Genomic DNA, 26,034 nt, shown 5'->3' with positions numbered 1-26,034 from the left:
TTTTTTTTTTGATTAGCCATTTTTGTATTTTTTTAGAACCATTGGATACAAAAAGAAGTACGTGAAAGTTCCACATGGGCATATTTGGGTGGAAGGTGATCACCATGGACACAGCTTTGACAGCAATGCTTTTGGCCCGGTAAGTCAGTTCACTATGTATCATTTAGGGTTTGCAACCAAAAAGCAGTGCATGTTTCTGGTTGTTTGTACAACACAGCAAGTGTGACTTCAATCTAACTGTGTACTTTTATTTTTGTGAGAGTTATCAGAGCTTCTAAAGTGTCTCGGTCAGCTGAGGTTGGCTTTGCTTTGCCTATCTATTGTGAAAAGAGTAAAAACTCCTTTTAATTCTCCTACATGGAGAGAGAAGCAGTAGAGGTTTTAAATTTGGAGGGATGTACTGGAGGAGTAGCCAGAGGGTCTAGCCAGGGCTCTGTAGATGACAGATGGTCCCTTAGGATATGCTGCCAGCTGGTGCAATCGCGAATGACTCCCTCCTGGGAGTTCTGTCTTGCTTTAATGCCAGGGCTGGGATAAAGAATTAGGAAACCATAACCATGCTTAGTAAGTGTTAGTTGTTAAATTGGTCTGCGGATGAGAATAAATGTATTTTAAATCTGTCTAAACTATCTCAAAAATAAAATAGAAGTTTTCTTTATGTACAGCAATTTTCATATTGAATATTAACAAAACATAGTCCGAAAGCTCTCTTTCTTGATTGGCAAAAATGTGCATCATCAGAAGGACAGTAAATGCTGCACTCCAGTCCAATTTTGGTTTTGTTACTGTTTGTGTGAATTCTTGTTGTTCTGACTCAATCTATCATGCAGGAGTTAGTCTCATAATCTGTGCATTCTGCTGTGGAAGTACAAATCCTTTTTGTTGTATTACAAATTCCATGCATTTTTTTTTTTGACATGTGTGCTTAGAGATAATTCTTTTCTGAACATATAAAAGTACACTGATTATCATGATGAAGTTGTCAGGGATAGATTTTTTCACCCTTATGAATTTCATACCAATATATACAAAAGTTGCCCAATGACTCTAATGTAATTAATAACAGAGCACAGGTTTTTTGAGTTTAAGTCAGGCTTCTAGTAGTTTGGCCCCAATTATTTACTCGAAATAATTTTTTCTCAACAAAAAATGTGACAAAAGGCCTACTGTCCCATTTGGAGTAGTCTGACATTATCTAATCATTTGCCTCTCTTTTAATTTGTTTCACTTTTTTTTTTGTTCTTTTATTGCTAGCTATTTTTTTCCCCATTGCTGCTTTCTAAGATTTGTCAGTTAATTTTAGAGTGCATTTAGTGCAAGATTTCTTTCAGTTTATCTAATATGTGTATCTCTTTCCTCCCTCTCGTAGGCTTTTCTGTGTCTCTTTCTATGTTCCCAAGACAAATCTTAGTTAAAGAAATCAGTAATCCTCTCTTACTTCACTTCCAAATATATTGCTGACGTACACTCAAAGTATAAAGAAACTTTAGCAGTCAGGCATTAGTTCCMCTAAGAAAATTTTATATTTTCGCATTTTCATCTGCTCACACAAAATCCTCAACATAGGCAGCTTGCAGCTTTCTTACAAGATAGCATGTTGGGGAAAATCTACACATCCTGAAAGTTTTACTGAATTCACTAATGTTTATAAATGCTATAAAATTGCCTTCACTAGGATTTGACCTCACATTAGTTTTCAGCTGCTGGCTAGCATCAGATAATATGTCATTTTTCTTAGAGAAGTGGCACCGTTAGAGAGCTGCTGAGTCTGTTTTGACAGTAAGTTTTTTAGCTTTTTATGGAAAGTTAGACCTTTTACTCTCCTTTGATGAACATATTATGGACAGATATGAACTGTAAATAGGTATTTTTCTCTGAAATGCAATTAAAGCAGCCATTATATATTATATATACCAAGAATAAAGACTAATGGTGGCAGAAGAAATCACAGGGCTGGAAACTAAAAAATGGATGCTAAAASGTTAAAAATTTTCATCTGTGGAAGAAAATGAAAAGTACATTTAGAAGGATATAGTAGACTCCAGTTTCTTAATGTTTTACCTGCATTTTAGGTTCGAGATTACTAGGGCACATTTATACCCCTCTGTCTGCTGCACTCCTGAGCCCACTTCTGCACAAGCAAGATAATATATGAAAATCACTCTCTGCAAGCCTCTCAGAAAGTATATTCTTCTTAATTTAAATACTTTTTCTCTCATGAGGCTATAACAGACAGTCATAAGGAACAGACTCCACAATGGTGAGACCAGAACCAGCTTTTGCATTTTGTTAAAGTATAGGTCACCTAAGAGATTAGGTTAAACATTGTGTGTTACAGTTCTGATTTGGAAGAAATCTTGTGTTTTCTTGGATCAAAAGGAAAAAAAAAGAGTATAAATACTGTATTTTTATAGTGGATTGTGTTTTAGATCTACCATTTTAAAGTTGCATATATATTTCAAGGTGTGGGTGAGCCTAATGAGTTACATGGGGCATAAAAGGAAATTATGGAAAAACAGATTGAGAACAGATGTTAGAATCATTTTTTCACTCAGGGAATAACAACATGTTAACAGCCTAGTGGGTTAAGTTGATAAAGCAAAAACCCTGTGATCATTCAAGATCTAAACTAGATGCACCTTTGAAGGAAAGTGAATTTCTAAAATGTAAAATATTGGCAGATTAAATAACCTTTAATTATTTCATTAAAGTACTATAATTCTAGTATCTCTTTGTATTTGCATTGTTTTTCATAGGACTCCAAATGGAATATTAAGGTATAGAGAGGCATCTACCTAAAGTAAATGAAAAATGAAAATGTTTTAACTAAGATTTGGAAAGGTTTTATATTTCTTTTCTGCTTAGTGGTTTCTTTGAATAAAATTAATACCTTAAATGAAGTTGCAAAAATAACACTACAGCTATGAATAGCACTTCATAGCTGATTATCATATGTTATCATTAAAAAAAAAATTCTTTGTGCAGCTCCAAGGTAGATGTTACATAATACGACTACTTTGGTATTRCTGCATTTCAAGTTTGGAAATATGTCATGTCAATCATTCATAATGCTGAAAATAGCTATTTTGAATAGCAGCCAATAAATATTCAAATAATTTCYGTATTTTTTAATTCTTTAGGGGGTTAAAAATTAGATATAGCTGGAATTTTTAGTTAAATCGTCTGGGCTAGAATAGTGATTTCTACTCAGATAACTGTTATTGTTTTGAAAGAATGAGGTCAAGCATTTATTATATTACCTTTATGTTTAATTGGCATACTACAGGCATGTAATAATGGATAGTTTCTGTAATTAAGATACCACTATTCAAAGTTACGCCTTCATCTTTTTTAATTCTGGTAATACTCCTATATTTTTGGACCTTTTTACTATGAGGTTGTGGTTGGACAGTATAGAAAATCTAGCAGTATTGTTCCTGGCAATGCTTCTGCTTTCTTAGATCACATCTCAGAAACCACATYATGTAAGAGCTGATCTAATATGAAACTCTGTTACTACAAACTTTTTAAAGATTTTTGTGGGTTAACTATATACTAGGAAGCTTTATGCCGGATCAGTTATTGTCTTTACTTACACAGACAGGATAATACCAGCATAAAAACATAGTGACAATTTATATCTGGATAAATCTGGTATATCTGGATCTGACATTATGGCTAATTCCAGGGAAAAGTTATTATGAACTGTACTTCATCCAGATCAAATGTGTGAGCTGGCATCCATCAGGGCTGAGATGATTATGCAACTGTCACATAATGGTATCTGAGAAACAGTTCGTAATAAATATATGATATATGTATTCTTGGGTGTACACACAAGTAGTGATTAGCACGCTGAGATTTAAAAAGTAGGCTCAACTTTATCTTATGGCGATTTGTATTGTAAATATAACACTTTTATAACTACGTCTTTATGTCTCCAGCTGCCTCCAAGTTGAGGATATGAAAGAGCTTTATAAAATTAGAGCTTGAAGTCAATGGCACTCTTTCAACTGACTTGGAAAAGACCTKAACAAAAGATCATTAAAGTCAATGAGAGACTTCTATTGACTTTAATAGGCTTTGGGTAACACTCTTTATGAGTTAAGCTTCATAATCCAGTGTAAGGGCAAAAAGGCTATTATCCTCCTTATCTTGCTGGGAACCTGAGACACCGATAGGTTAAGTATCTTGTCATAAAACATTTTTTTGGCTCCGTATGATCATATCCTAGCTCTGCTTACTCTGATACAGATTTAGAAAATTATATCTATCTTTTGATATGTTTACTCTCAAATTTAAGTCCAGTTGAACTACTTCTGGCTTTCTGTTTAACACAAGTCCTAAGTTTATAAACTTCAAATGAATAAATTGCTTTTAGTCAACATTACTGTAAAAACTGTATTTATGATTGTGCATGTAAGCAAATCTGCAAGTTCATGTGAAAACCTATCTGAAATGGATTCTTGTCTGTTTGCCTACTTCATCTTTGAGCTGCATAAACCTGTAAGCTGTGACTAGAAAACTCAATAGACTTTCAGAATGACATTCAAAATAAGTGAATATGCTGACTTGGTTAATTATTTTAATTTGCATTTCAAAGACTGTCATCATCTCTTTTGAATATAAGACAGAAATGGTTTAACTGTTAACCCTCAATGGGCAAATTCAGTTAATAACTGGCAGAATGTGGTCTGCTATTTTCTTAAACTGATCCAGTATTTTTCTCTGTAATTACTGGGGATTAATATAAGTAGTCAAAAATGAAAGAGTGAAAAGTTCATTAGATATTAAGGTGAACTGAAATATGACATTCTCAATGAGGTATAGTGCATGACTTCTAATAAAGGAAATAGTCTAACCTAATATTCCCAAACTGTGAGAATAACCTTGCATCACATGCTCTATCTTCTTCTAAGAGAAGTTCAGATGACCCAAGTGCTGCTGAGAAACAAGATAGATAGCTTTTTGGCGTTCTGGTTTACTTACATAATAGGAAACGTAGAATCCCACATATCCTAAAAGTGCAAATCATTGTGGTGATGATCTTGCCATCTGTTGAAGCTTTCATTTATGAGCTATAAACTAGTGCAAGAATCACATATCATGCTGAAAAAGTGGGAAGAGTTTAGCAGCACACAGTAATTCTTAACACCAGTGTTTAACAGCATTGTGTTCAGCTAAAACTGAACATATAGGCAAGGCACAAGCTTCCCGGAGAGAATTCTGCCAGGCTCTTGAAATACCCACTTACTTCCCCTTACCCCAGCCAGGCATATGGAGAGGCTTAAGACAAATGGATTCAGTAACAGGATGATGACTTTTGTCCCAATCCTTATTTTTCGTAGTTTAGACCAAGGTCAAGAGAAGATGGTCAAGCCTTGTGAAAGAAAAGTGTGATTTTAGCAAAAATACACATATTTCTGCTTACACTAGTAAAACTAGTGTCAATGAGGATAACAGTAAAGGGTGATGGAAAATGGTCAGTGAAGGCTGGGAATGGCCTGCTGGGGACTTTGATGCATCAGTTTGGTTGCTGGCATTGCAGCTTCTTCTGTTCCCTTTTTACAGCAATTTGACCAGCCACTGCCTTCTAATTGCACCTTCATTTTGGTCTGTAAATGTAGCCTTTGGGAGAAGCATGACTCTTATGGGATCTGTGACATTTCTTCTTTTTCTCTTGGTTAATGAAGAAGAAGTGAAACTATGTTAACACAGTAAAGAAGAAGTGAAACTATGTTAACACAGCATATGTAATGCAAATATGCAATCAGTGACATTCTATTGTATTTATACCTGGCCACTGGCAAAAATGAAATCGGTAGAATTGTTTACAATCTGAAAAAAAACTTTGCGTATGAAGCATGAAGTTACCAGTAGTAAATAGCATATACGCACAGCTTGAAATTGTAAAAGTCTATGATGAATAAAATGGTTAGGACATTATGTGTTATGACGGATGAAAAACAAACCTGGAAGAATAAATATGCTTAAGAATGTGGTATGAGAGATTCATTTTGGAATGGTGGCTTGTCATTGAGAATGACAACTTATAGCAGGAACTGCTAAAGGGTAACCTTTGATAATAAAATAAGTAGCCTCATCATCCTTTAAAGAGCATTAAAAGCTCTTGTCATGACTAACTACAATTGCAGAATATACAGTAAAAAGTCTTCTATGACTGTCCATATTTTTTTGGAAAGTAGAATATTTAGCCAAACTGTTGTCTAAGTCAATGCATAAACATTAATCTTTCAAGCAGCTTAGCTATCATCAAACCAGACAGGACTTTATTTCTCTACTGTATATACCTGCCTGAAACATTCCTGGCAATATAGTCAGAAAGCTTTTCCTTATTTTTGTTGTTCATTTTTAAATTAATGTGAGCAGGATGCTCAATATTATATATCCTTTAAGCACAGAACAGAGAGTTTTTTGAATGTTTTTGACTGAAAGCTCTTGATTAAATCTACTCTGTTTCTCTGTTATGTAATGCTCGTGAAGATTTGTAAAGTACTTGATGGTCAAGGGCTTTATCTTACTTGTCAAATCTTGTTTTACATATTCTAGCTAATTTTCTCTAGTACTGTGCTTGAGAGCATTATTTTTAATTTACCATACTTCTATTCAAAATCCTTCGGTCAGAACAGGACGCATGTACCAACCCTAAGCACAATGAATTATTCATCCAAGTATTTTGCAAATATTTATGAAGAATAAATACTTTAAAAGGATTTCCCAACCACATAAAAAAGAATAGTAGGCTTAACAGCCTACATCTCTTTTTGACATCACTTACATTGATATGAACTAGGAAAAAAAAATTGAAACAAAATATTAAGCCAGATCAGTAAGCTGTCAGATTCACACCAATATTTGTAGTTAACTGAGCATGAGCTCTGCATTCAAATGTAAACTAATTTGCTAACCGCTGAATTTATTGTGTATCTCTGAGTCAGTTTTTCTTTTTTTGGGGGGGGGGTGGAAATTATATTTCTTTGAGGTTACAGCTTGATATACCCTTATGTTTGATAAATCACTCTGCAGAACTTACCACTGTCATTCTTACCAAGATTTGTTAGGATATCATTAAAAAATCTAGTGAATATTTTTGTTTCTTTCTGTTTTTAGTTCCTTGTTCATGCAACGTTATAAAAACTCAGTCACTGATAACGAAACTAAAGTTCTAAATTTTAGTGATTGAAGTCTTATAAGAAAGTATTGTCTCTCTGATTCCATTTTTGGATAAGTGAGCTGCCTCGATATTATCATGACTATTGACATTAGGTTTCCAGTTCTAAAGTAGATAGTAAGACTATTTAACCATAATACCTTGTTTCTGTCATTACAAGCCAAATCAAGAGGTTCAAAATTTATATTTGTTGGCAGTGTATATTAATTTATAGTTTGTATAAACTAATTAATATTGATTTATTTGTTTACAAATTTATGTTGAAGCAAAGCATTCCTGAAATATGATGTGTAATATTAATAGAATTAACAATATTTATGGAGTTTTGGAGGGCTTTAAACTAGGAATGATGGAGGTGGGAGAGAATGACCACAGGTCAACTAAGGAAGTGGCGGATAGGGTAGGCAACCAGTGGGTCTGGGTTGATGTAAACAGAAGAGACCTCTTAGCAAAGCAAGGCTGAAATGGAATTGCCCTGAGCATGTGCATGTGCATGTAAGTGAGGAGGTGCCTTCAGGAGCACGTTATGGGGGAAGCCCTCACGCCCTTTCGAGGAAGTCAGCTTGCTGGGGTGTCTCTCTGAAAGAAGTGTCTGTATGCTAATRCACGCAACGTGGGAAACAAACAGGAGGAATTAGAAATCTGTGTGCASTTACAAGGTATGATCTCACTGGGATCACAGAGACGTGGTGGGATAGCTCCTGCGGCTGAAGTGCTGTGATGAGTGGATAGAGGCTCTTTAGGAAGGGGGGTCTGGGAAAATGAGGAGGGCGAGTTGCCCTTTATATGAGAGTGGTGGGAATGCATGGAGCTCTGCTTGGGAATGGATGAAGGGGCAGATGAGAGCTTATGAATCTGAATTAGTGACCAACATGCACCCATGTTGTAGTGGGTGTCTGCTGTAGATCAGCTGATCAGGATGAAGAAGTAGGTGAGGCTTTTTTTCAGACAATTAGAAGCAGCTTCATCTTCACAGGCCCTTGTCCTCATGGGTGACTTTAACCACCCTAATATCTGCTGGAGGTACAGCACAGAAGGGCACAAGCAATCCAGAAGGTTTCTGGAGCGCAGTGATGGCAACTTGCTAGTACAGGTGACTGAGGAACCAGGGATGAGTGGTGCTCTGCTGAACCTCATACTTGCATACATACTTTGTGTATTCAACAGCACGCTACATTTTTTTGAAGCAGTACTTCAAATTCTAGATGTGAGTTATGGAACAGATATAAGTATTTGATCACTATTTTTATTAGGACCTTGATCCTGCAAACAGCTGTGTATAAATAATTTTATGCCTACAAGTAATTCTTACCAAAGTGAAGAGACTTTTTTTTTTTTTTTTTGATAAGGGGTGCTAGCACAGAATGGAAAGATTTATTTATGATTTTTAAAGAGTTCAAACTGTAGAAGTGTAAATTTAGTTTTCTTATGAATGTAATCATGGTGTGACCTAAAGGTAGTTTTAAGAGTCATAGTGGAATTTGAAAGTTATTCATTCTGTCTCTTACTTCAGGAGATACAAGAATGAAACATAATTCTTGGGAGGTAAATCCCACAGAATGTTAGATTTACTAAAGGAAATATTTCCAAATAACAAAAGAGTAAATGTTATTACTATACAAATCATGAAATATTTTCTATTTCTTCTGTTTGTTATTTGAGACTTGATATCACTTAAAATTGGGCAGTTATTTTCATTTACTTGTTCTGATGATTTGGGCACTATAGATTAACTTTTATTAGTGTTTGAAATTTTATATTGGTTTGTATTAAGAGCTGCTACAATTCAATGTCAGATTGAGGGATAGTATAATTTTTTAGCTTTGGTCTTGTGAAACTTTAGGTTTAGAAAAGAGTTGTATATAATAAGAAAACTGATACTGATAACAGCATGAAATAGTAATATATACATGRTACTTCTTATGTCTTAGTTAATATATAACTGTTTCTTCTTCCACTTATTTTCCATTTATGTAATTATAACATTAATTTATAACATTAAATTATGACACAGTACCCTAGTCCAATACGAATTTACTGAATGCTATTCTGAAAGCTGTCAGTATTAGAGCTTACACCAGTGCTGTATCTTCTTCCTTGCAATATGTCTTTTGAGGCTGGGAGACCAGATTACAAGTTTTAGGAAATGTTAACATATGAGCCTAATATTTGTGAGATTATAGTTGAAATACAGGCAGAAGAAAACCAAGATTTTAGTTAAGGTGATAGGATAGTAAGATCTTGTGTTTCTTTCCTATCAAAGCTAGAAATCTGACGAAGATGAATAATTTGCACTTTACAAGCGTGGATCTTGGATCAGTAGTGGATCAATATTCAGAAAAAAAGAGAAAGAGAGAAAGAGAAAAGGAGAAAAGAAAAGATGTCCTGTTGATGTTATTATGTATCAGCTGGTGGAAGTCATGTAATGTTAATAACGAAAATTTGTCCAGTGTCAGTCCATAAAACCAAAACTAATCCTTTCAATATTTTGTGATGGTAAAAATGAATTATCTAGTATTTTCTTAGTCGTTCCATTGCATTTCTTAATAGTGAAGTAAATGTTCTCTGCAATCACTGCCATTGGATTAATGTATGTTAAGTGGTACTTGTGCAATATTGCATGTTGTTAGAACTTATTAAACACTTTAGCCAAAGGTTGCCAGAACTGTTATTCATAGAATATAGTTTTGACTTGGAATATGGCCAAGAGAGGAAACTGAAGAGCTATAAACCTTCCCAAATTTACTTTTAGATCACTGTAGTGGGACTCAGCTTTCTTTGTAGTTAAGCATGTCAAAATCTCAGCTTCCCCCACCACCAAAGATACACAAAAGAAAAAATAAGACTGAGAAATCCTAACTTGCTAGCAGTTTAATATTTTTATTTCTGTATTACACCTGATCATATTCACATTTTTCCTATTATATAAGTTAAAAATCAGATTTAATTTACAACTTATTAAAACCCAAGATGTGTATAATTTAGGTGCCAAAATAACAGACTTCTGAACTGCTCCGTAACAGATGTGAAACTGGTATCCAACATTGAATTTTGGCCCTATATATGCTATATCTAATGAAAGCCAGGGGAAACCTATGACCAAAACAAGGTGTAATACACTGAAAAAGGAGGGGGATCAGAAGAAGTAACTGCSTACAAAATTCTCTATGACTGCTCCTTGGCAGGTTGTGGCATCATCTATTGTAATAGCTACCTTCAAATTTTGCGGACTGTTAGAGGAGCAGAGAATACAACAGAGGATTTTTTTTATCTTTTTGATTGAATAGATGCATTTCAGACCCCCCCCTTTTTTTTTTCTTTTTTACTCTCAAGTTGATAACTTCTGTCTTCTGAACTTCTGTGCAAAAGGATGATTCAGTAAGGTTCTTTTAGGCAATAAGATCTTTCTTTTCTAGATGTCTTGCTTTGTTAGTAGAGATACCTACTAGCAGCAATGGAGATGAAGACAGCTGATGCAGATCTTTGATAATGCAGTAGCACATGGCAAGTCAGCATGAGGAGGATGGAATCAGGCTGTTTGTGCTATAAAGCCTTTCTGGTCTTAAAAGCATTTTCTGTCACTGATATATTGATATCTTTTTTAAATTGAAGGCTTTTACAATGGCTCTGTCAATTGGAATGAGGATTTTAAAATAAAATCTGCAATGACAGTAAATTGAAGGCCAGTTTTGTATAAATGGCTCTAGAAAGAGTTCTGCTGAGACATTCTAGTAAGGACCTGACAGCATGATGAAAGAAAGAGATTGCCTCCTGGGGAATACCATAGTGAGGAGATGGAAAGTCGTCCTTTTCCTGTTGGATGAAAAGTGGTTCTTTAGGAACCAGCTACTTCCATGTCTGGTACTATTTTTGTAGTACCTGATTTTTGGCCATTTTACAGGTTTTCTGTGGTGCAAGGCCTCAATTTATTTTTTGTGCATATAGCTGAACTTCTCCCCTTTCCTGCTCTGTCCTCTCTGTTTTGCTATTTTAATGCAGTTGTGTCATGTGGACACATTTTTAGCCTCCAGGACAACCCGTGTTTCTCCTGCCTAGGTACATTCCTGGAGGGAATGGGTTTCTTCAGCACCTTTACTTCTTCAGCCTATCTAGATAATGTGCCTTCTTCTCTTTCCTTTGAAGCACAGTCACAATCATGTACCACTAATTCAAATTTGTTCTTTAAAATGTTGCTAATATAGGTCTCAACACATATGTTAAAACAGAGATGGTTGTATTGCTCTTCCAAACTGAGTAGTACCAAAATGGCCAGGTGCTTTGGAGTGATGGCATATGGGTTCTCCTAAGGTCCCAGCCACTGCTGTGATCACTGTGATCTGCAATCTCAGTATTCTCAAGCTGCAAGCAGATAAAAAAACCCTCCTCTTTTCCATGCTCAGTATAGTATTTTCACTCTGATGTGTATTTTTTTTTAATATAATAGAGGAATTGTGAAGCTGCTTCATACGTACATGAGATCTGTACTCAGATATGCTGTTAGCTTTTGTATATTTTCAGCTGTTAGTTATCCTCAAAGTAATTTTGCAGGCCATCTCAATTTTACTTGTATCAGTAAAGGCATAAGGTTACAACTCAAAACATTGCTTAATTAAGTGGAGGAAGAAGCATAAGATTTAATTATACTTAGTGAATGTAGTCATGAAGAAAATAAATCTGTTCTTCCTAAATTTATTGATAGCTATTAAAACGTTTGTAATATGAGTGAATTTTTGTTCATGTCAGTTTTCAAAATATCTATTGTATTTTGAAATGAGKCCAAGAGTTTGATAGTATTCCAGAACAATTAATTAACTGTTAAGTGGCATCAACATTTAGATTAAACAAGAAATGCTTAGGAGGAATACAGTCTTCATGCTTACACTGAGTGATGCAAGTTAGGAACAAATTTATTTTATTTACTTTGAACCACACCCTGGTGTATATCTTTCTATATRCTTTCTACTATTAGCTACTCTGAGAGCGAGTTTTCATGTAAATATTTTGTAGGTGTTTTTTTGATGACATAGTCTCAATTTCAAGTAGCAGAAGTGATAAATACGTATAATTCAAACTTATAGTTCATTCTTTTCTTACACTGGTGAGCATTAGGAATTATTTGTACGCATACAAATGCAAACCACCTATGTTTGTACAATGGGACTTTCATGTCCTGGAAATGAATTTTAATATGCAAGCTAAAAATAAAAGCTCTGGAATCTTACCTAGCCTAACTTTAAATTCTGTCACTTGCTTTTTTTTGTGTGTGTGTTCTTGGACTATATACATCTTGGTTGTCAAGGTACAGAAACGCTTTTCTCAACCTGCTGAGTAAAGASCAAGCCGATGAGCCTCAGGAGAGTAGGAACGTAGCTCTTCCCCAGGTGGGACACTAGCAGCTTTTATGACTGTGACATTTGCCCCCCACTTTCTCAGAGCCAGGATTCCTGTCCTTGTAATTCCTTTCATAGTCTGGAAAGATTTCCAAGATGTCTTGCCTTACTRTGTTAATTAGAAGCTCAGTTGTTGTTATTCTTTTTCAAGCATACATATTTCTGAATATTAGTGTGTATTCATGATGTTTCTCTTGAATGAAGTCATGAAGGACTTGATTTATCCATACGAGCCATCAAAGCCTCTGTGATCTAAATGCTCTTGGATGGGATTTCTTCACTGCAGATATTCTTTTTAGCGTATGGTAGCTASCAGGCTAACTGTGTTTGAGGAGTTTAGGTCTGGTCTGATTCAAATGTTTCAAAAACAASGTCCTCAAAAAGAAACATTATTCASCTGTTCACCCACTGGTCTGAAGGAACCAGAGCTAGAATTTTGCACCGTAAAGCTGATATATATTTCATAGCTTAATAYTCAGTCTTCCTTGAAAATTTTTTGTGAAAAGTAAGTTTTGGCTATTTTACAGTGTGGCTAGGCAAAAGCTGTGTCAGTATGGTTTATGCCATCTTTCTCTTGCAGAGATGCCGTGGCTGGTGTCCTGTCTGCATATCTCTATTTCTTGCTCTAAGCAACAGCTTTTTTGGGCTGTTTTCAGAGTTCTCTGCAGGCACGTTTTGCGCAAAATATTTCAGTAACAAAAATTAAAAAGATATTTGTATTACTTCAGCAGTACAATAGCAACAGGGCCATGTCATTTCAATTTATCACTTGGGCTTAAGTGTGTGAAATCTTAGTTCTTCATCACATTGCAATAGCTTGCTTATATACACATAAAAAGTTGCAAACTTCAGAGAGCAAAAAAAAAAAAGAAAGAAAGAAATAAGAAATTACTGATTGCCAGTTGAGCCTTCACATTCTCTCTGATTTGCAGATCTTTTACTGAATCTCACACTACCTGAACTAGAACAGCACAATAACCTTAGCTTTACCCTTGTTGCTATGTCTCAAGTTATTAGGGTTTTATCCATCAAAAGGAGCTCTGGCCGAAGTGGCACACTGAGCCTTTGAAATTATAGCCTGAGAGACAAATCCTGTGAAACAGAACTTAACCTCTACAGCTAGCTTTTATCCTAGYAGCATAAATCTATGTTTCTTCAGAGGATATCTTCTCAGTACTCTGAAGAAATCTGATATATCCCCAGGGTTACATAGGAACAGGTCATGACCACTTAACTTATTCAATGAATTTTTGCACAAATATTTTGAAAAAAAAAAAGAATTAAAAGATTAGAAGAATATTAGAAAATAATTGGAATTTTGAACCTTTTCCTGCGATAATTCCTACAGGGCTAGAAAAGCTGAAATAATCTGGAGAGATGATAGGTTATGTGRCAATTGCTGATCAAAGAGCAAATGTTCCTTGAGTATTGTTTCCTCCAGGTAGGTCTAGTTATAATGTATCTCTTATCTGAAAGCTGAGAAAGAGCTGAGCGAGAGTACAATCTCCTCTAGCTTTAGAAATCTGATTTCTTGCCTTTCTTGTTGTCAAAAGTATATTAGGTTGTAGTAAACATAGTATTTTAACAGAATCCAGTATTTTAATATTTTTTCATCTCTTGAAAATCAGACTTGACTCTGTTACTTATAATAAAAGAACTAATAAAGCTTGTCATCTGAAAAAACAGTTTATCAGTTCTTCCAAAGCAATGACAGGTATCTAAGTAAAATTAATACTTTTATGTAAACATCAACATTATAAGTGAAAATTGTTTGTAACTGGACTGACATTCCTTTTTCAGTTGCATTACTGTATTTAATAATATGCTACCTTCCATAGCATATGATGCTTTCTGTATTGATCAGTGCTATCTTGTGCTCTTGGTAGTTTTTTGCTATGGAGACAAACATCTGATACAAAACTAACAGTAGCATAACACTTCTGGGTGTAACAAAGCATTGATTCATTTGATAAAAAATGGGTTTTGATTATGCTTTGAAGACTTTTTGTGTCAGAATACTTTGTTTTTCTGTAAAGAAAACTATATAATCTGAGAAGAAATAGTATTGTGTAACAGTAGAGACAGTAGCAGATCCCAGCAATATCTGGGAGAGATGCAGTTATCCTGAGAATAAAAAAAGGAACTTTATTCTTCTGCCAGAATTCCACTTTAAAGCCTTTCTTCCTAGCCCTCTAGAGACAGTCCCAATCTGCATTTAAATGCATGTATTTTAAAATGAGATTCACAAGAGACTAAAACTATCAAAGTTTCAAATGARAAAAAAAAAAAGCATGCAGAGATGCTGCTGTTTTGAAATAAAAAATTAAATTATGCCTTTAAAATGGAACAGTGCTAGCTTTCTGGGGACTAATTTAAACTCCTCACAGAATAACTGATACATAACATTAATGACTGATAGCTTTAGATTTCATGTCTTATATGCATCCAAAGAAAAAYTCAGGATTTGTTTTCCATAAAATTCAGAGCTAGACAGAGGATACCTCCCTATTTTTCACAATATAGTCATCATCTATGCATTTCAGTAAAAGTGCCRATTAAGCTCCAGCATTAAGTAGAGTCACAGTGACAGTGCCCTAATGACATGGAGTAAATTCCTAGGGAATTTTCTGTTGCATGCAGGAAGGGCAAGAGAAATCTCTTTATTTGCGACAAAGACCATTATTTTGCTCGAGGAAACTTTTAAAATGAATCAACTATGAAAAGACTAAATAGCAAACAAATCAGCCTTTTAAAGGCAAAGAGGAGTAAAGCTGCCATACTGACACAGGGCAGAACAACGATAAAGCTCTTCTATGTRGATCTAGTAATGGCTTCCACTTTTTTAAAATAATTTATTTCCTCCTTTGAGGTCTGAGACATTTACAATAGCTTCATTACCTGATTCAGAAAAAAAAGTCTAAAGTAGTTAAAGTAGTAATAACTAGGAGGAAAGAAAAACTTATTTCCATGGGAGTACCTGAGAGTTTTGCCAGTAAGTTTGGTGAGGTCAAGATTTCATCCTCTAGCAGCTTTTTCCTGCTAATGCTATGCTGTTGGTTCATAGCACCTCAGCCAGGCATGCCACCCAGCTCACCCTAACATGCCTTTTTCCAGCCCCTGCCATGCACCATCTGCCAAAGGTTGGCCAGGAGTCTTTATAAAATAAAAGCCTCATATCTTTCTCACACAATCACGCATCACAAGAAACTTGTTCTCGCTTCATATTTAAAAGTCTCATCTGTTATTCTGATAATTATATGTGGTGTATAGATGCTAAATACGTAGATGAAAAACTAATCTTTCTGTTTAATGTAGTAAGAACCCATCCTTGGAAAACGATATTCAGAAGTAGGACTCTGCCAGTGTGGAACATCTTGCAAATTTAGGGTTAACCTCACCATTGACCATACCTGTTTTACAGAGTGCAAAATGGATAGCGTGTAGCATGTGGACTAGGCCCCCTCACATTCTTTCAGTAGTAAATGTCACAAATGTTCATAATATCTGGAACTGTTGTAATTCACCTCTGTGTATCACAAGCTAAAAATAGAAAGAGTTGGCAAATTACAAATACATATGCAGTTGTTTTAGTTAATTACAAGTAAAATATCAAGCATGAAACAGTAAACTGAAATTCCTTTAAAGTTTTGGGTAATTTACCAAAAATATGCTTAGTGCTAACATTGCTCATCCAGTTGCATAAAGTGAAAAAAAAATTACTAATAATAACTTTTATTGAGTTAACTAAATACATGATGAAGAACCTTTCAGGTTAAAGGTCTTTTTCATTTTCAAAAGTTTATCTGTCATTATTAAAAAATACAGTATAAATTGCTGCAGCTTGATTATGCATTTTTGTTGTATTTTCAGTTCTAATTCAGGCCTATCCTACCTCTCACACTTACTCACAGACTGAGATAGGGATTATGGAATTGTTTAGTACTAAGTACGAATGTGTCTTTCAGGTCATGTGCACTTTAATCTTGTTCATTCTAACTTTTTTTTTTTTTTTTTTGAAATTAACTGTGTGAATGCTCATGGTCACTTTTTGCTGAGCATCTGAGCAGCGCTGGATGCATTTGAAAGGCTTTTCTCACAAGATGAGTCTCCTGGAAGGTGTTTCATCTGTCAGCCACAGCAGCCTTTGTTGGCTTGCTGCAGAAGATGCTATAGATTTCTGTTTACAGGGATGCARTAGAAACGAACTTGCTTTTCTATAGTGCTTCCTCTATGTCAACGTGTTTCAAAGCACTTGAAAAATCATCCCAACTGAATCCGTTGCTGGTGCAATGTGTATGAGTGGGCAGTGGCGCTCCGGCGCTGCATATTTAGTATCAGCACAAAGGCGGACGGCTCGAGTAGCGTAGCAATAGAAGGTGTGTTGAAAGGATTGTGAAAATGTGTGCAAGGGACTTCACTGCGGGAGAGCGAGCAGACACACAAAGCCATCAGAGAGTATAKGAAAGACACGACGTATGTTCCTAATATATAAAAGATGTCAAAGACTACGTGAAAGTAAGATGTTTCACGGTGAAGATATTTTCCTGTTTCAGTAACGGCCGCTCTCTCAACTTAGCTTGTATAAAACTTTGAAGATCACCAAAAGCGTAGAACTAGCATTGTGCTGCACTCTTAGGCACCTCAGCAGGGAAGACAAAGAAATAAAGCACTGCAGATACTGAATTCTTTTCTATTTCCTTCATTTTGGCCTTGCTAATGACTGTTCTCTACTTCCGTGGTGCTCACACTTGACAGCTACCAAATTAGCACCTTTGCTCAGCATTAATATTGCATTAAATATGTGTATGTATATATTTAATGATTTCACTCTTGATTTTTCTGATGAGTTTGTCAGATTCCTAATGTTCACTTTAATGAGCAGGTTAATAGACTGTCCCAAGAAAAACACTGTAGTCAACAATGCTCCTGGAATTTATAAGTGCAGTTTTTATCACAGGAATGGAAAGCTTGATAAACTGCTAATAGTTGAGAATTCTTGCCTGAACCTCAGAAGTATCATCTTTAAAGAATATTGCAGGATAATTTTTCACAAGTAATGGAGGATAGACGTCAGGGTTAAATCTGAATTTGCAAGAAGGCACTTAATAAGAGGCCTGATTTGCAGTAACGCTGCACACCTAGTTCTTTCCCCCTGTTAAGTCCTCCAAAGAAATTTAGGATATTTACTAAAGTCCTATAACTTTTGAACCTAAAACCTACTCTCAAATCTTCCATTTATAAAAATCCTAACTTTAACCTTCTGCTTTTTTTTTTTTTTTTTTTTTCCCCTGTGACTCTATCTCCTTCCATTGACTTTTTTGGTTTTTTTCCTTCTTTTTTTTTTCTATTTTTTTCCCCCTAGGAACAACAACAACAAAATTCTTGCAATGATTTTCCTGTATTACTCCTGTGTATCTTACTAACAGTGATCAATCTTTTTCTGGATAGGTTCCTTTATAAGCTGCATGACTTACGTGATTTGAGTTTTTTATTGGTAAGCAGATTTCTGAATCCACCAGCCATCTTTTTCAGTGCATTGAATCTTTGAAGTGGAAGTAGAGCCAAATTTCAACCATAGGAAGAAAGGGAACTATTTTTTGCCTACCTATCCRTTGAAAGACACTTTCATTTTTGTTAGTGGAAGTGCCAGCTCTCAGATCCTAGGATCAGGAATTCAGTTTGAGCTGATAAAGATTCAGAGAGTTTTCAGACTAACGTTCAAATATTGCTTATGGTTCTCACTTCATTCCACTAAATGCTCACTGAAGATTCACTCATTTGTTTGACTTTACCTTATGACTTTTCATTACAAATATTTATACGACTGTTTAATTTCCTTTCTCCTGTACCACTTACACTGCCTCCCCAAGTGTTGTATTTTCCAATGTGAGATAACCTGTAAGACATTTAGAACAGGGAGTGTCTATTCACACAGCTGCTAAAGCTTCATACACCTTGGGTGCTCTGCAGGAATTAAGAAAGCCCATTTTCTAAAATGATGAAAGATGACATTAATATAGAAAATGTCAGTCACTAGTTATATTTTGTCAGATAAATATTACTTGCTGCAGCAGAGTTCAATGCTCAATAATGCATTGTTCTTGTCAGTACTGTTTAAAGTGCATATGATTCAGACTAAAGCTTTATCTTATCTGATAGTGAAAGTAGGCACTTAGCATTTTCCTAAACCAAATTCAGTTCAGAAGTTTAATACGCCTTAGTATTTACAGTGAAAGAAAAGAATATTCTGCCTTCTCCAGAGGTTTAATTATTATCTCGATTGTATAGAAGAGGTTTATGCTGCCATTGCTACAGCTTCTATATGATCTACTGGAACATTATTTAACAATGCACAGTGCGACAATGTTGGGTTTGCATACATTTAAAACTATTTTCAATTTAAATTCAGTTAGAACTGAAAACTATTTTTCCTAGCAGAATAAAAACATAAACATAACATGTTTGAATGTCTTCTAAGTTTTTTTCAGAACTAGATAAGGTCATACCTATTTGGAGATAACCTGTTTGCTCCAGATTTGCTTGTAGCTTTGAGTAAGATGAGGTTTCCAAAGAGAAGTATCTTACAATCATTTTCTCCATTCTGTTTAACAAGTTTCCAAATATTCCTCTGCTTCTATAAGTAAAAAGCATATATTGGAAAAGGTTGTAATGGGAGATAGTGTCTTGTAAAAATATATCTAGCTTTAGGAATAATGTTTGGTCATGTATTTCAAACCTTGATATTTTCTTATGTTTGCAAAATCACATCAAAGTTAATTCAATTTTGACATGTAGAACACAGATCTATATAGACCTCCTAATCTAACTGCTGTCAAATCATGATTTGAAAGGTGGCTGTTCTAGTATTTACTTTGAGTCTATTCCACGATCTATTATCTAGTTAATAGACAGATTTTGCAAATATTAAGCCCAAATTTTGCTTTTATTTTCCCCCATTTCTAACATATTCAGTTTTTTCTATATTTATAGCCTGCACCAACTTCCTGACAGTTTTCAGATCCCTCTTGAGAGCTTTTTTATTTGGCTTTTGCACCTAGCTTCAAAAGGATTATTATTATCACTCTTACTGTGTAACAGTTTCAAGGTGGTGGAAGATGAGATTCCTTAGATTGTGAATTTGAAAGTGTTTTGAATACTTATAATGATATATTGATATTTAATAAAATGTCACATCTTTCAGTAATATAAGCTGGTATGTATATTACATTAAGTTTTGCTATTTGGAAGTTAGTTGAGCATTTAGTTTAGCTGATCATCTAGCAGAATGCATATTACTATTGCAGCTGAATATGTATCTATGTTGAGGTATAGATGTATATGTTTATATATCTCTATATATCACAGAATTAGAGATTACTGTAATGCCAGCATATATAAGACTGACAAATTAGGACAGTTTTAAACTTTAATAGTTTTGTATACATAATAATGATGATTAATAATGTGTACAATCATTAGCATGAAGTGTGTTAATGAATTAATTTAGTAAAGTTTTGTTTTAGTTATTTATATTTAGTGGTTTTGTCTTCTTTCTTCTCCATCTTTCTTCTCCGTGCTTGATGGGATTTTTTGCTATTTGCCCATTTCCCAAAAGGGGGAATCCATCATACTTTTCTTATTTTGGTTCTGCCAGTCATCCTTCTTGCGTATGCAACAGGATACCTATTTGCAGTCCCTTGTTCTGTGCTGGCAACTATTTATCACTTGAGCATCTCTTGTGTGCACCTGCAGATGGCTTTGTTTGCTCCCTTGCATTGCTCACATACTCATGTAAAATGCTTATATGTTGTGTCTGGCTATACCATCATAGTGCTACAAAATATTAATATGCTGTTGTTGGTTGCACCATTTTAGTATGCTTATATTTGGGTTGAAAGCAAAAGATATTAATTATGTCTTGTTTAATGCTTGGTGTTTGATAGCTGTTGCTGGCCTCAGCTTTGGCTACATTACTTTGGCTGTTTAGAGGTTGAACGTTTAGTTTTAACTAGTCATCTAGGTTCCCTTTGTCACCCATGACATCTCTAGAGAGTGATTTTATTTTAGATGGATGAAAGATTCATCCTCCAGAAGTGCCAYGAACAGGGAGACTCAGTGACTAACACAGGTTAGACGGCTCGAGTCGGATGAGAGGAATCCCCCCCTCGTTGCACTGTCAGCCTTTCTTCCGACTGAGGAGTTTGCGTCTGCAGGCAGTTTTGTAGCAGCTCTTAAGCTAAGTAGGGAAGATACTTCCSTGTTAAGTGCTGCAAGGATGGCTCTTCATATATACCAATCATTGCAGAGATATATCGATATGTGGCATTTCAGATAAGCTYAATACAATTTGTGGATAGAAATAGTTTCCAGATTCCTTTCTATCTCACCACTTCGTTAATTATTCTAAGGAAGTATTCATTTGTTTCCCATTTGTTCCTGTTCTTTGAAGCTTTCAAAGTTTGCAGTGTTAGTTGACTAACTTTCTCAGGAAAGAATGAAAAAGTGAGAAAAAAAAAAAAGATTATCTTCTACAAACTCTGTACATCTTTTATGCTTCARAAAAGTTGTTATGATAACTGATTCTAGGTATGAATTGTAATGTCAATGTGTGGTTTTGATTATAAATCCTTGGTTCAAGGGCTGTGCCACCTTATATAAGCAGTGACCACACTTGGGAATTCTTTATAATCAATAAAACACAGACTGGTTTGTCAGCTGATTTTAATTATGTCTCTCAAGCTGCTTAGATGAGCTGTGATCTGACATTTGGAATATACATCTACATCTGGAATAGAGGGCATCCCAGTAATAGTGGTCTGATCATCCACTGCAGAAAGCATTGTTCTTTAGATCTAGATCCTTTAGAGTCCTTTAGACCTGTGGCCATAAAGAATGGGCTTTTGTGTATCTTGGTCTTGCCTTGAAATAGAGTGGGTTGGAAATTGTGCCAAATTCCCATAGTTGAGACATACACTTCAAAATTATCTTTGAACTGTTTTGAGTTCACCCCTCTCATATGGCATAGGATTGATAGCAGTGTGGAGACACACAGAAGCAGCTTCTTCCAACTAAGTAGGATTTACTTGTTAGATAATTTTGTTACTTTTTGCTATTAGTGCCACAGAAGCCAATATGCAGAGACCTGAATGAATCCTGTTYCGGCTGTGCTTAGAATTCATCAGTAATTTCTAAATACTCCCTCTTTTTTTCACTGKATGCAGATGCTTTTCTCAGCCTGTGTCTGCCTGTTGTGCCTGACAGGCTTCCCTTTTCTCTTTGAAGGGCAGACCATGTAAAAGATCAGGTGTCTTTTGATCTCAAGGTTGATAATCTTCCGTATTTTCTGTGCTGAGCTGGGGGGTTCTTCCTTAATTAGAAACTTGGCGGTTATTTTGGAAGAATCCTCTAGTGTGGGACATGATATATTTTTTGCTGAATAACTATTATGTTCTTWTTACATATTAATGAATGATTATAAATGATAGTACATAAATGACATACAAATAAGCAATTAGGGATGACATTATTAGAAGAATCATGAATATAAATAGAATGGCTCTCAGTATTCAAACAAGACAGATGCCCTCAGTTCACAAAAAAATTCAGCCAAGCTATCAGAAGCACTAGCTGAAGCACCGTCCCACATAATTCTTTCATGGCTCAGTTAGCTCCCTCCCCCATCATGACATGTTGCCATCCAATGATAGTTTGTGATTTTTCAAACAGCTTTCAAGCCATATTTTCAAGACAATCTGAACTAGTTCTAGTGTGATGCTGTACTAATGCTTTACTAACAGCTTACAGCTATCTCTTTCACTTTATCCACCCACCTTTAATTCTGTTAGTTTGTGCAATGCACACTGCTTTTATGTCATTAATGTACTTTATACTGTAAAGATATGATGAAAATCGTCGTTTTCTTCCAACAAACCTCTTGTTTAATTGAACATAAAAATATAAGCTTCTGTATCATATTTTTGGATACGTTTATCCAAATCTTCATAAGTTATAAATGTYTTCAGAATTCCAGAAAATGCATATCATTGATGCATTCATCTGAAGAATGTTCAAGTACTCTAATACTTATGTAATGGACACAGAAAATTATATTTATTTTCTGAAAAAAAGAAGCAAAGCTCATATGTATTGCATGTACTAACTTGTGGCCAGCTATTTTTTTGCATCTATTCCCCAGAGTGGATTTTATCACATAGTTCCGTGCCAGTCTGTTTCGTGCCGGGAAATCTTTTATCCTGATTTAAATTCCTTGAAAATCATGTAAGTTGATTTCTCTGTTAGGAAGGAGAAATACTGTGATAGCCCTATTAGTCCTCATAAGAAATATGAACGACATACCAGCAACAACTGTTTTAGAGGAAATGAGACTTTTATAGTCTCTAAATAATACATTTTAAAAAGTTTATCTTTGGGGGAGGAGATGGACAGATAATCAGCAGATTGACTGTCTAATTAGCTTTTTTAGAAATAACTACTCTGCAAAAAAAAAAAAAAAAAAAAAAGAAAAGAAAAATAACAATTGCAAGATAATTTTGGAAAAGCAGAAATGTATAGGTTCCTTTCATTCGTTCACTCATCCAGTAAATATATAATGAGGAGAATACTTTTTAACRGTAGTTTTCAGGTACTGTCATGATTTTAAGAGCAGAATTTTACAGTTATCACTGGTGTAGGACTAATAGTGGGGTTTTTTTACACTTTTTCGTACTGATTTCCGAAGTGTGGTTGAGGATAAAGGCATATGGGTTGAAAGACTGTGTGTCTGTTGAATAGCCATCTGTTACAGTGTCCCTTGGGGATAATATATCAAAAGGAAATTTCTAAACAGGAATGCTATGTACCCATTGCAGTGATGTCTTAGTTCACAGAAAGACTGAAATCATGACATGAAAAGGTGTGAATTGCTCCTCCTCTTCTCCAAGGTGTTAGTTCTGTAGCCCAATGCTCACAGATTAAATATCAATGTTGTCAGCCATCATCTTGCTTAACAAAGTAGCCAAAACATCCAAAGTGTGCGTCTCCCCAAATCTCAAGAAGTCTCCTTTGCCAGATCCCCAGATGCACTCTGCTCAACACCAAGATCATCAGCTTCTCTTCCATTTCTATTACAGTGCCCTGCTGTGTCTTTGATACAAAAACATTAGCACCCTGGAAACTGAGCTAGAGTCAAAATAATTTAATAAAATAAATAAGGTATATAGTACAGAACTGATTGCATTAGCCAGTTTCATATTTAATTCATAAAACTTCCCATGTTTTAATTTACTTGCTGCTGCTATTGCTGCTGTAGAATTTACATTCTTCTTCACTACAGGCTTGCTGGAGAGCAACCATTCTCAGTGACAGAATACAAAACAGTAGGGAAAGATAAAGGATTAAATGCAGAACTGAGTGAAATGTTGTCACTATGTTTAAAATAAATGAAATACTACTGTCTGCTAGCAAAACATAATGCTTTAGAAAGAGTTTTGGAGTCTTACAATAGATTAAATGAGGGTTAGCCTTATCTGAAAAATTATTTTCGCTGTTGTTATTATCAGTAGCGCATAAAAGGTGCAATAGGAACTTCACATACGGCACAAAGGTGGTTCTGTCTAGACATACTAAGKCCATGATTTGGTCGGGATTTATGATGGGTCCTCCACCATCATACTACCAGTCGGTGAGCCCGTAGGCAGGGATGCAACGATCAGTCTATGGGYGATGGACTGCAGGCCCAAACCTCAGCAGTCCRAGGGGGCATCAGGAGAGGCTTGGGCCGGGACCAAGCTGACTTTCACCATCAGCTCTTGGCATTGCTTGTTTTTCTGATCTTACTTTTAAAATGATATTGATAAAATAATACCTTCCTGAGATCTCTTTTTGAGGTTGTCTTAAAAGATTTGTAAAGACTTGGARCAGTACTTTTGCTCTTTTCCATGTGCCATCACAGTTATGTTTAAATGAGGTAGTGTATGTGTTTAAATGAGGTCTTATATCAGTTTTATATTTCTGAGTTTGTCAGGGCCATGAGTGCAGGTTACCATGACTAGCCTCACCTGGACCCCCCTGCCCATGGCCCAGGACCCCATTTTGGCTCAGCCCGGGGCCATCAGTCCCTGCCCCCATGATGCCGTAAGCAGCTGCCTCTAGCCCTGACTCCTGGGCGGACTCTGCACTCACGTTGGAGGCAGTGGCCTCCAGCCCTCTGCCTGGCCTTGTCTCCTTCCACCCCTCGTGGGACTCCCTGGAGCACTCCCTGGAGGGATGTGGCCCTGGCTCAGCGCCTGACGTGGGGGCTGTCGATGGAGCCCGTTTCCAGCCCCCGGTTCTGCCCACCACGTGTGGCTCTTGCTGGTGAGGGTGCTGCCAGTGCCTCAGCTTTCTTAAAGATGCATTTCTATTCCTACCTGCCTTAAAAAATAGCAAGCTGCTTACCAAAGCTCCTAATATTGATGGGAGGATTTTCAGAGAAAACTTCAATTGAGCTCAGGCTACTGATTTAGCTTTTCTAATTTCTGGCTGCAGAATCTAGTTAAGAGATCTTAAGCTCAGTGTCCTGCTTTGGCCATGAGTTTAAGTGTACAGAACAAACATAATGATTTTCAGCAAAAGCTTTTTTCTTTCCCTCTCTCTCATTTAAAGCTGCTTTCTGTTAAGCACTGCTAGGCTCTGTTATGAGGCTGCATGGTAACCAAATGGCTCTAAGATTTTTTTGCCTTTATTTAAAAAGCATAATGCATCAACTGAAAATGAACAAATATCCCATGCAATAAATTCTCTTTTGTTGATCTCTGCCAGTTTGCTCCAGCAGAGATTTTGTATATGAGTCTTTTTTTTTTCTTCCCCCACCCTACACCTGGGAGGAGTTCTTCATGTACCGATTCCTCTATAGCTGTATCAAAGAAGCAGGCTCAGGAGGTGACCAAGAGGGAACGATGGGAGAGAAGCAAGAGTGGGGAAGAGGAAAACAGAATAATAAGCAATACAGTAGTCTCCTACTGAACAACTCTGCAGGCTGAGTACAGTGTAACTTCTCCTTTGACCAGATGCCTTTGCTTTTGACGCCTACCTGAGAATATTCCACACACTATTATAACTCCTTACTGTGAGAAAGGCAAGAATTATGTGTCATGTGTAACAAAAACCTTCTAACTGGCAGTCTTCACTGCCTAGCCCTAGGGCCTTCCTATATCCTTTCCATCGTACACAGCCGTTTCTGTACTGTGGCCTGTGAACCTGAACTCAGATTTCCCAGTTGGTGAGACATCATGCTGTTTCTCACCATCTGGCAAGCCAGTGTTTTCATCCAAAGAGGTTTGGATTGGTAGTGTAAAGGAGCTAATTATGTTCAGTGAGTGTTTCATGACATGCTATTATAGCCAAACAAACAAGAAATTAATTGTGGAAATGTTTTCTCCAGCAAGTCCCTGTTCAACAGATTCAAAGATATAG

General features: G+C 35.9%; 1 protein-coding gene across 3 annotated transcripts in view; it reads left to right on the top strand.

The window, feature by feature from the left end:
- The window catches only part of IMMP2L (inner mitochondrial membrane peptidase subunit 2), a 477,417-nt gene that overhangs the window by 378,789 nt on the left and 72,594 nt on the right, over window positions 1–26,034 (top strand). For all 3 annotated transcript variants that reach the window (XM_085318516.1, XM_085318517.1, XM_085318515.1), the window contains exon 5: window positions 37–139. In XM_085318516.1, the coding sequence (XP_085174642.1) occupies window positions 37–139 (103 nt within the window). The remainder of the gene's footprint in view (window positions 1–36; window positions 140–26,034) is intronic.

The sequence above is a fragment of the Rhea americana genome, unplaced genomic scaffold (genome assembly GCF_003343005.1).
Source record: "Rhea americana isolate MKP2758 unplaced genomic scaffold, rheAme1 scaffold_54, whole genome shotgun sequence".
Taxonomy (NCBI): domain Eukaryota; kingdom Metazoa; phylum Chordata; class Aves; order Rheiformes; family Rheidae; genus Rhea; species Rhea americana.
Note: the sequence above shows the minus strand (reverse complement) of the source record. Positions and strands in the feature narration are given on the sequence as shown.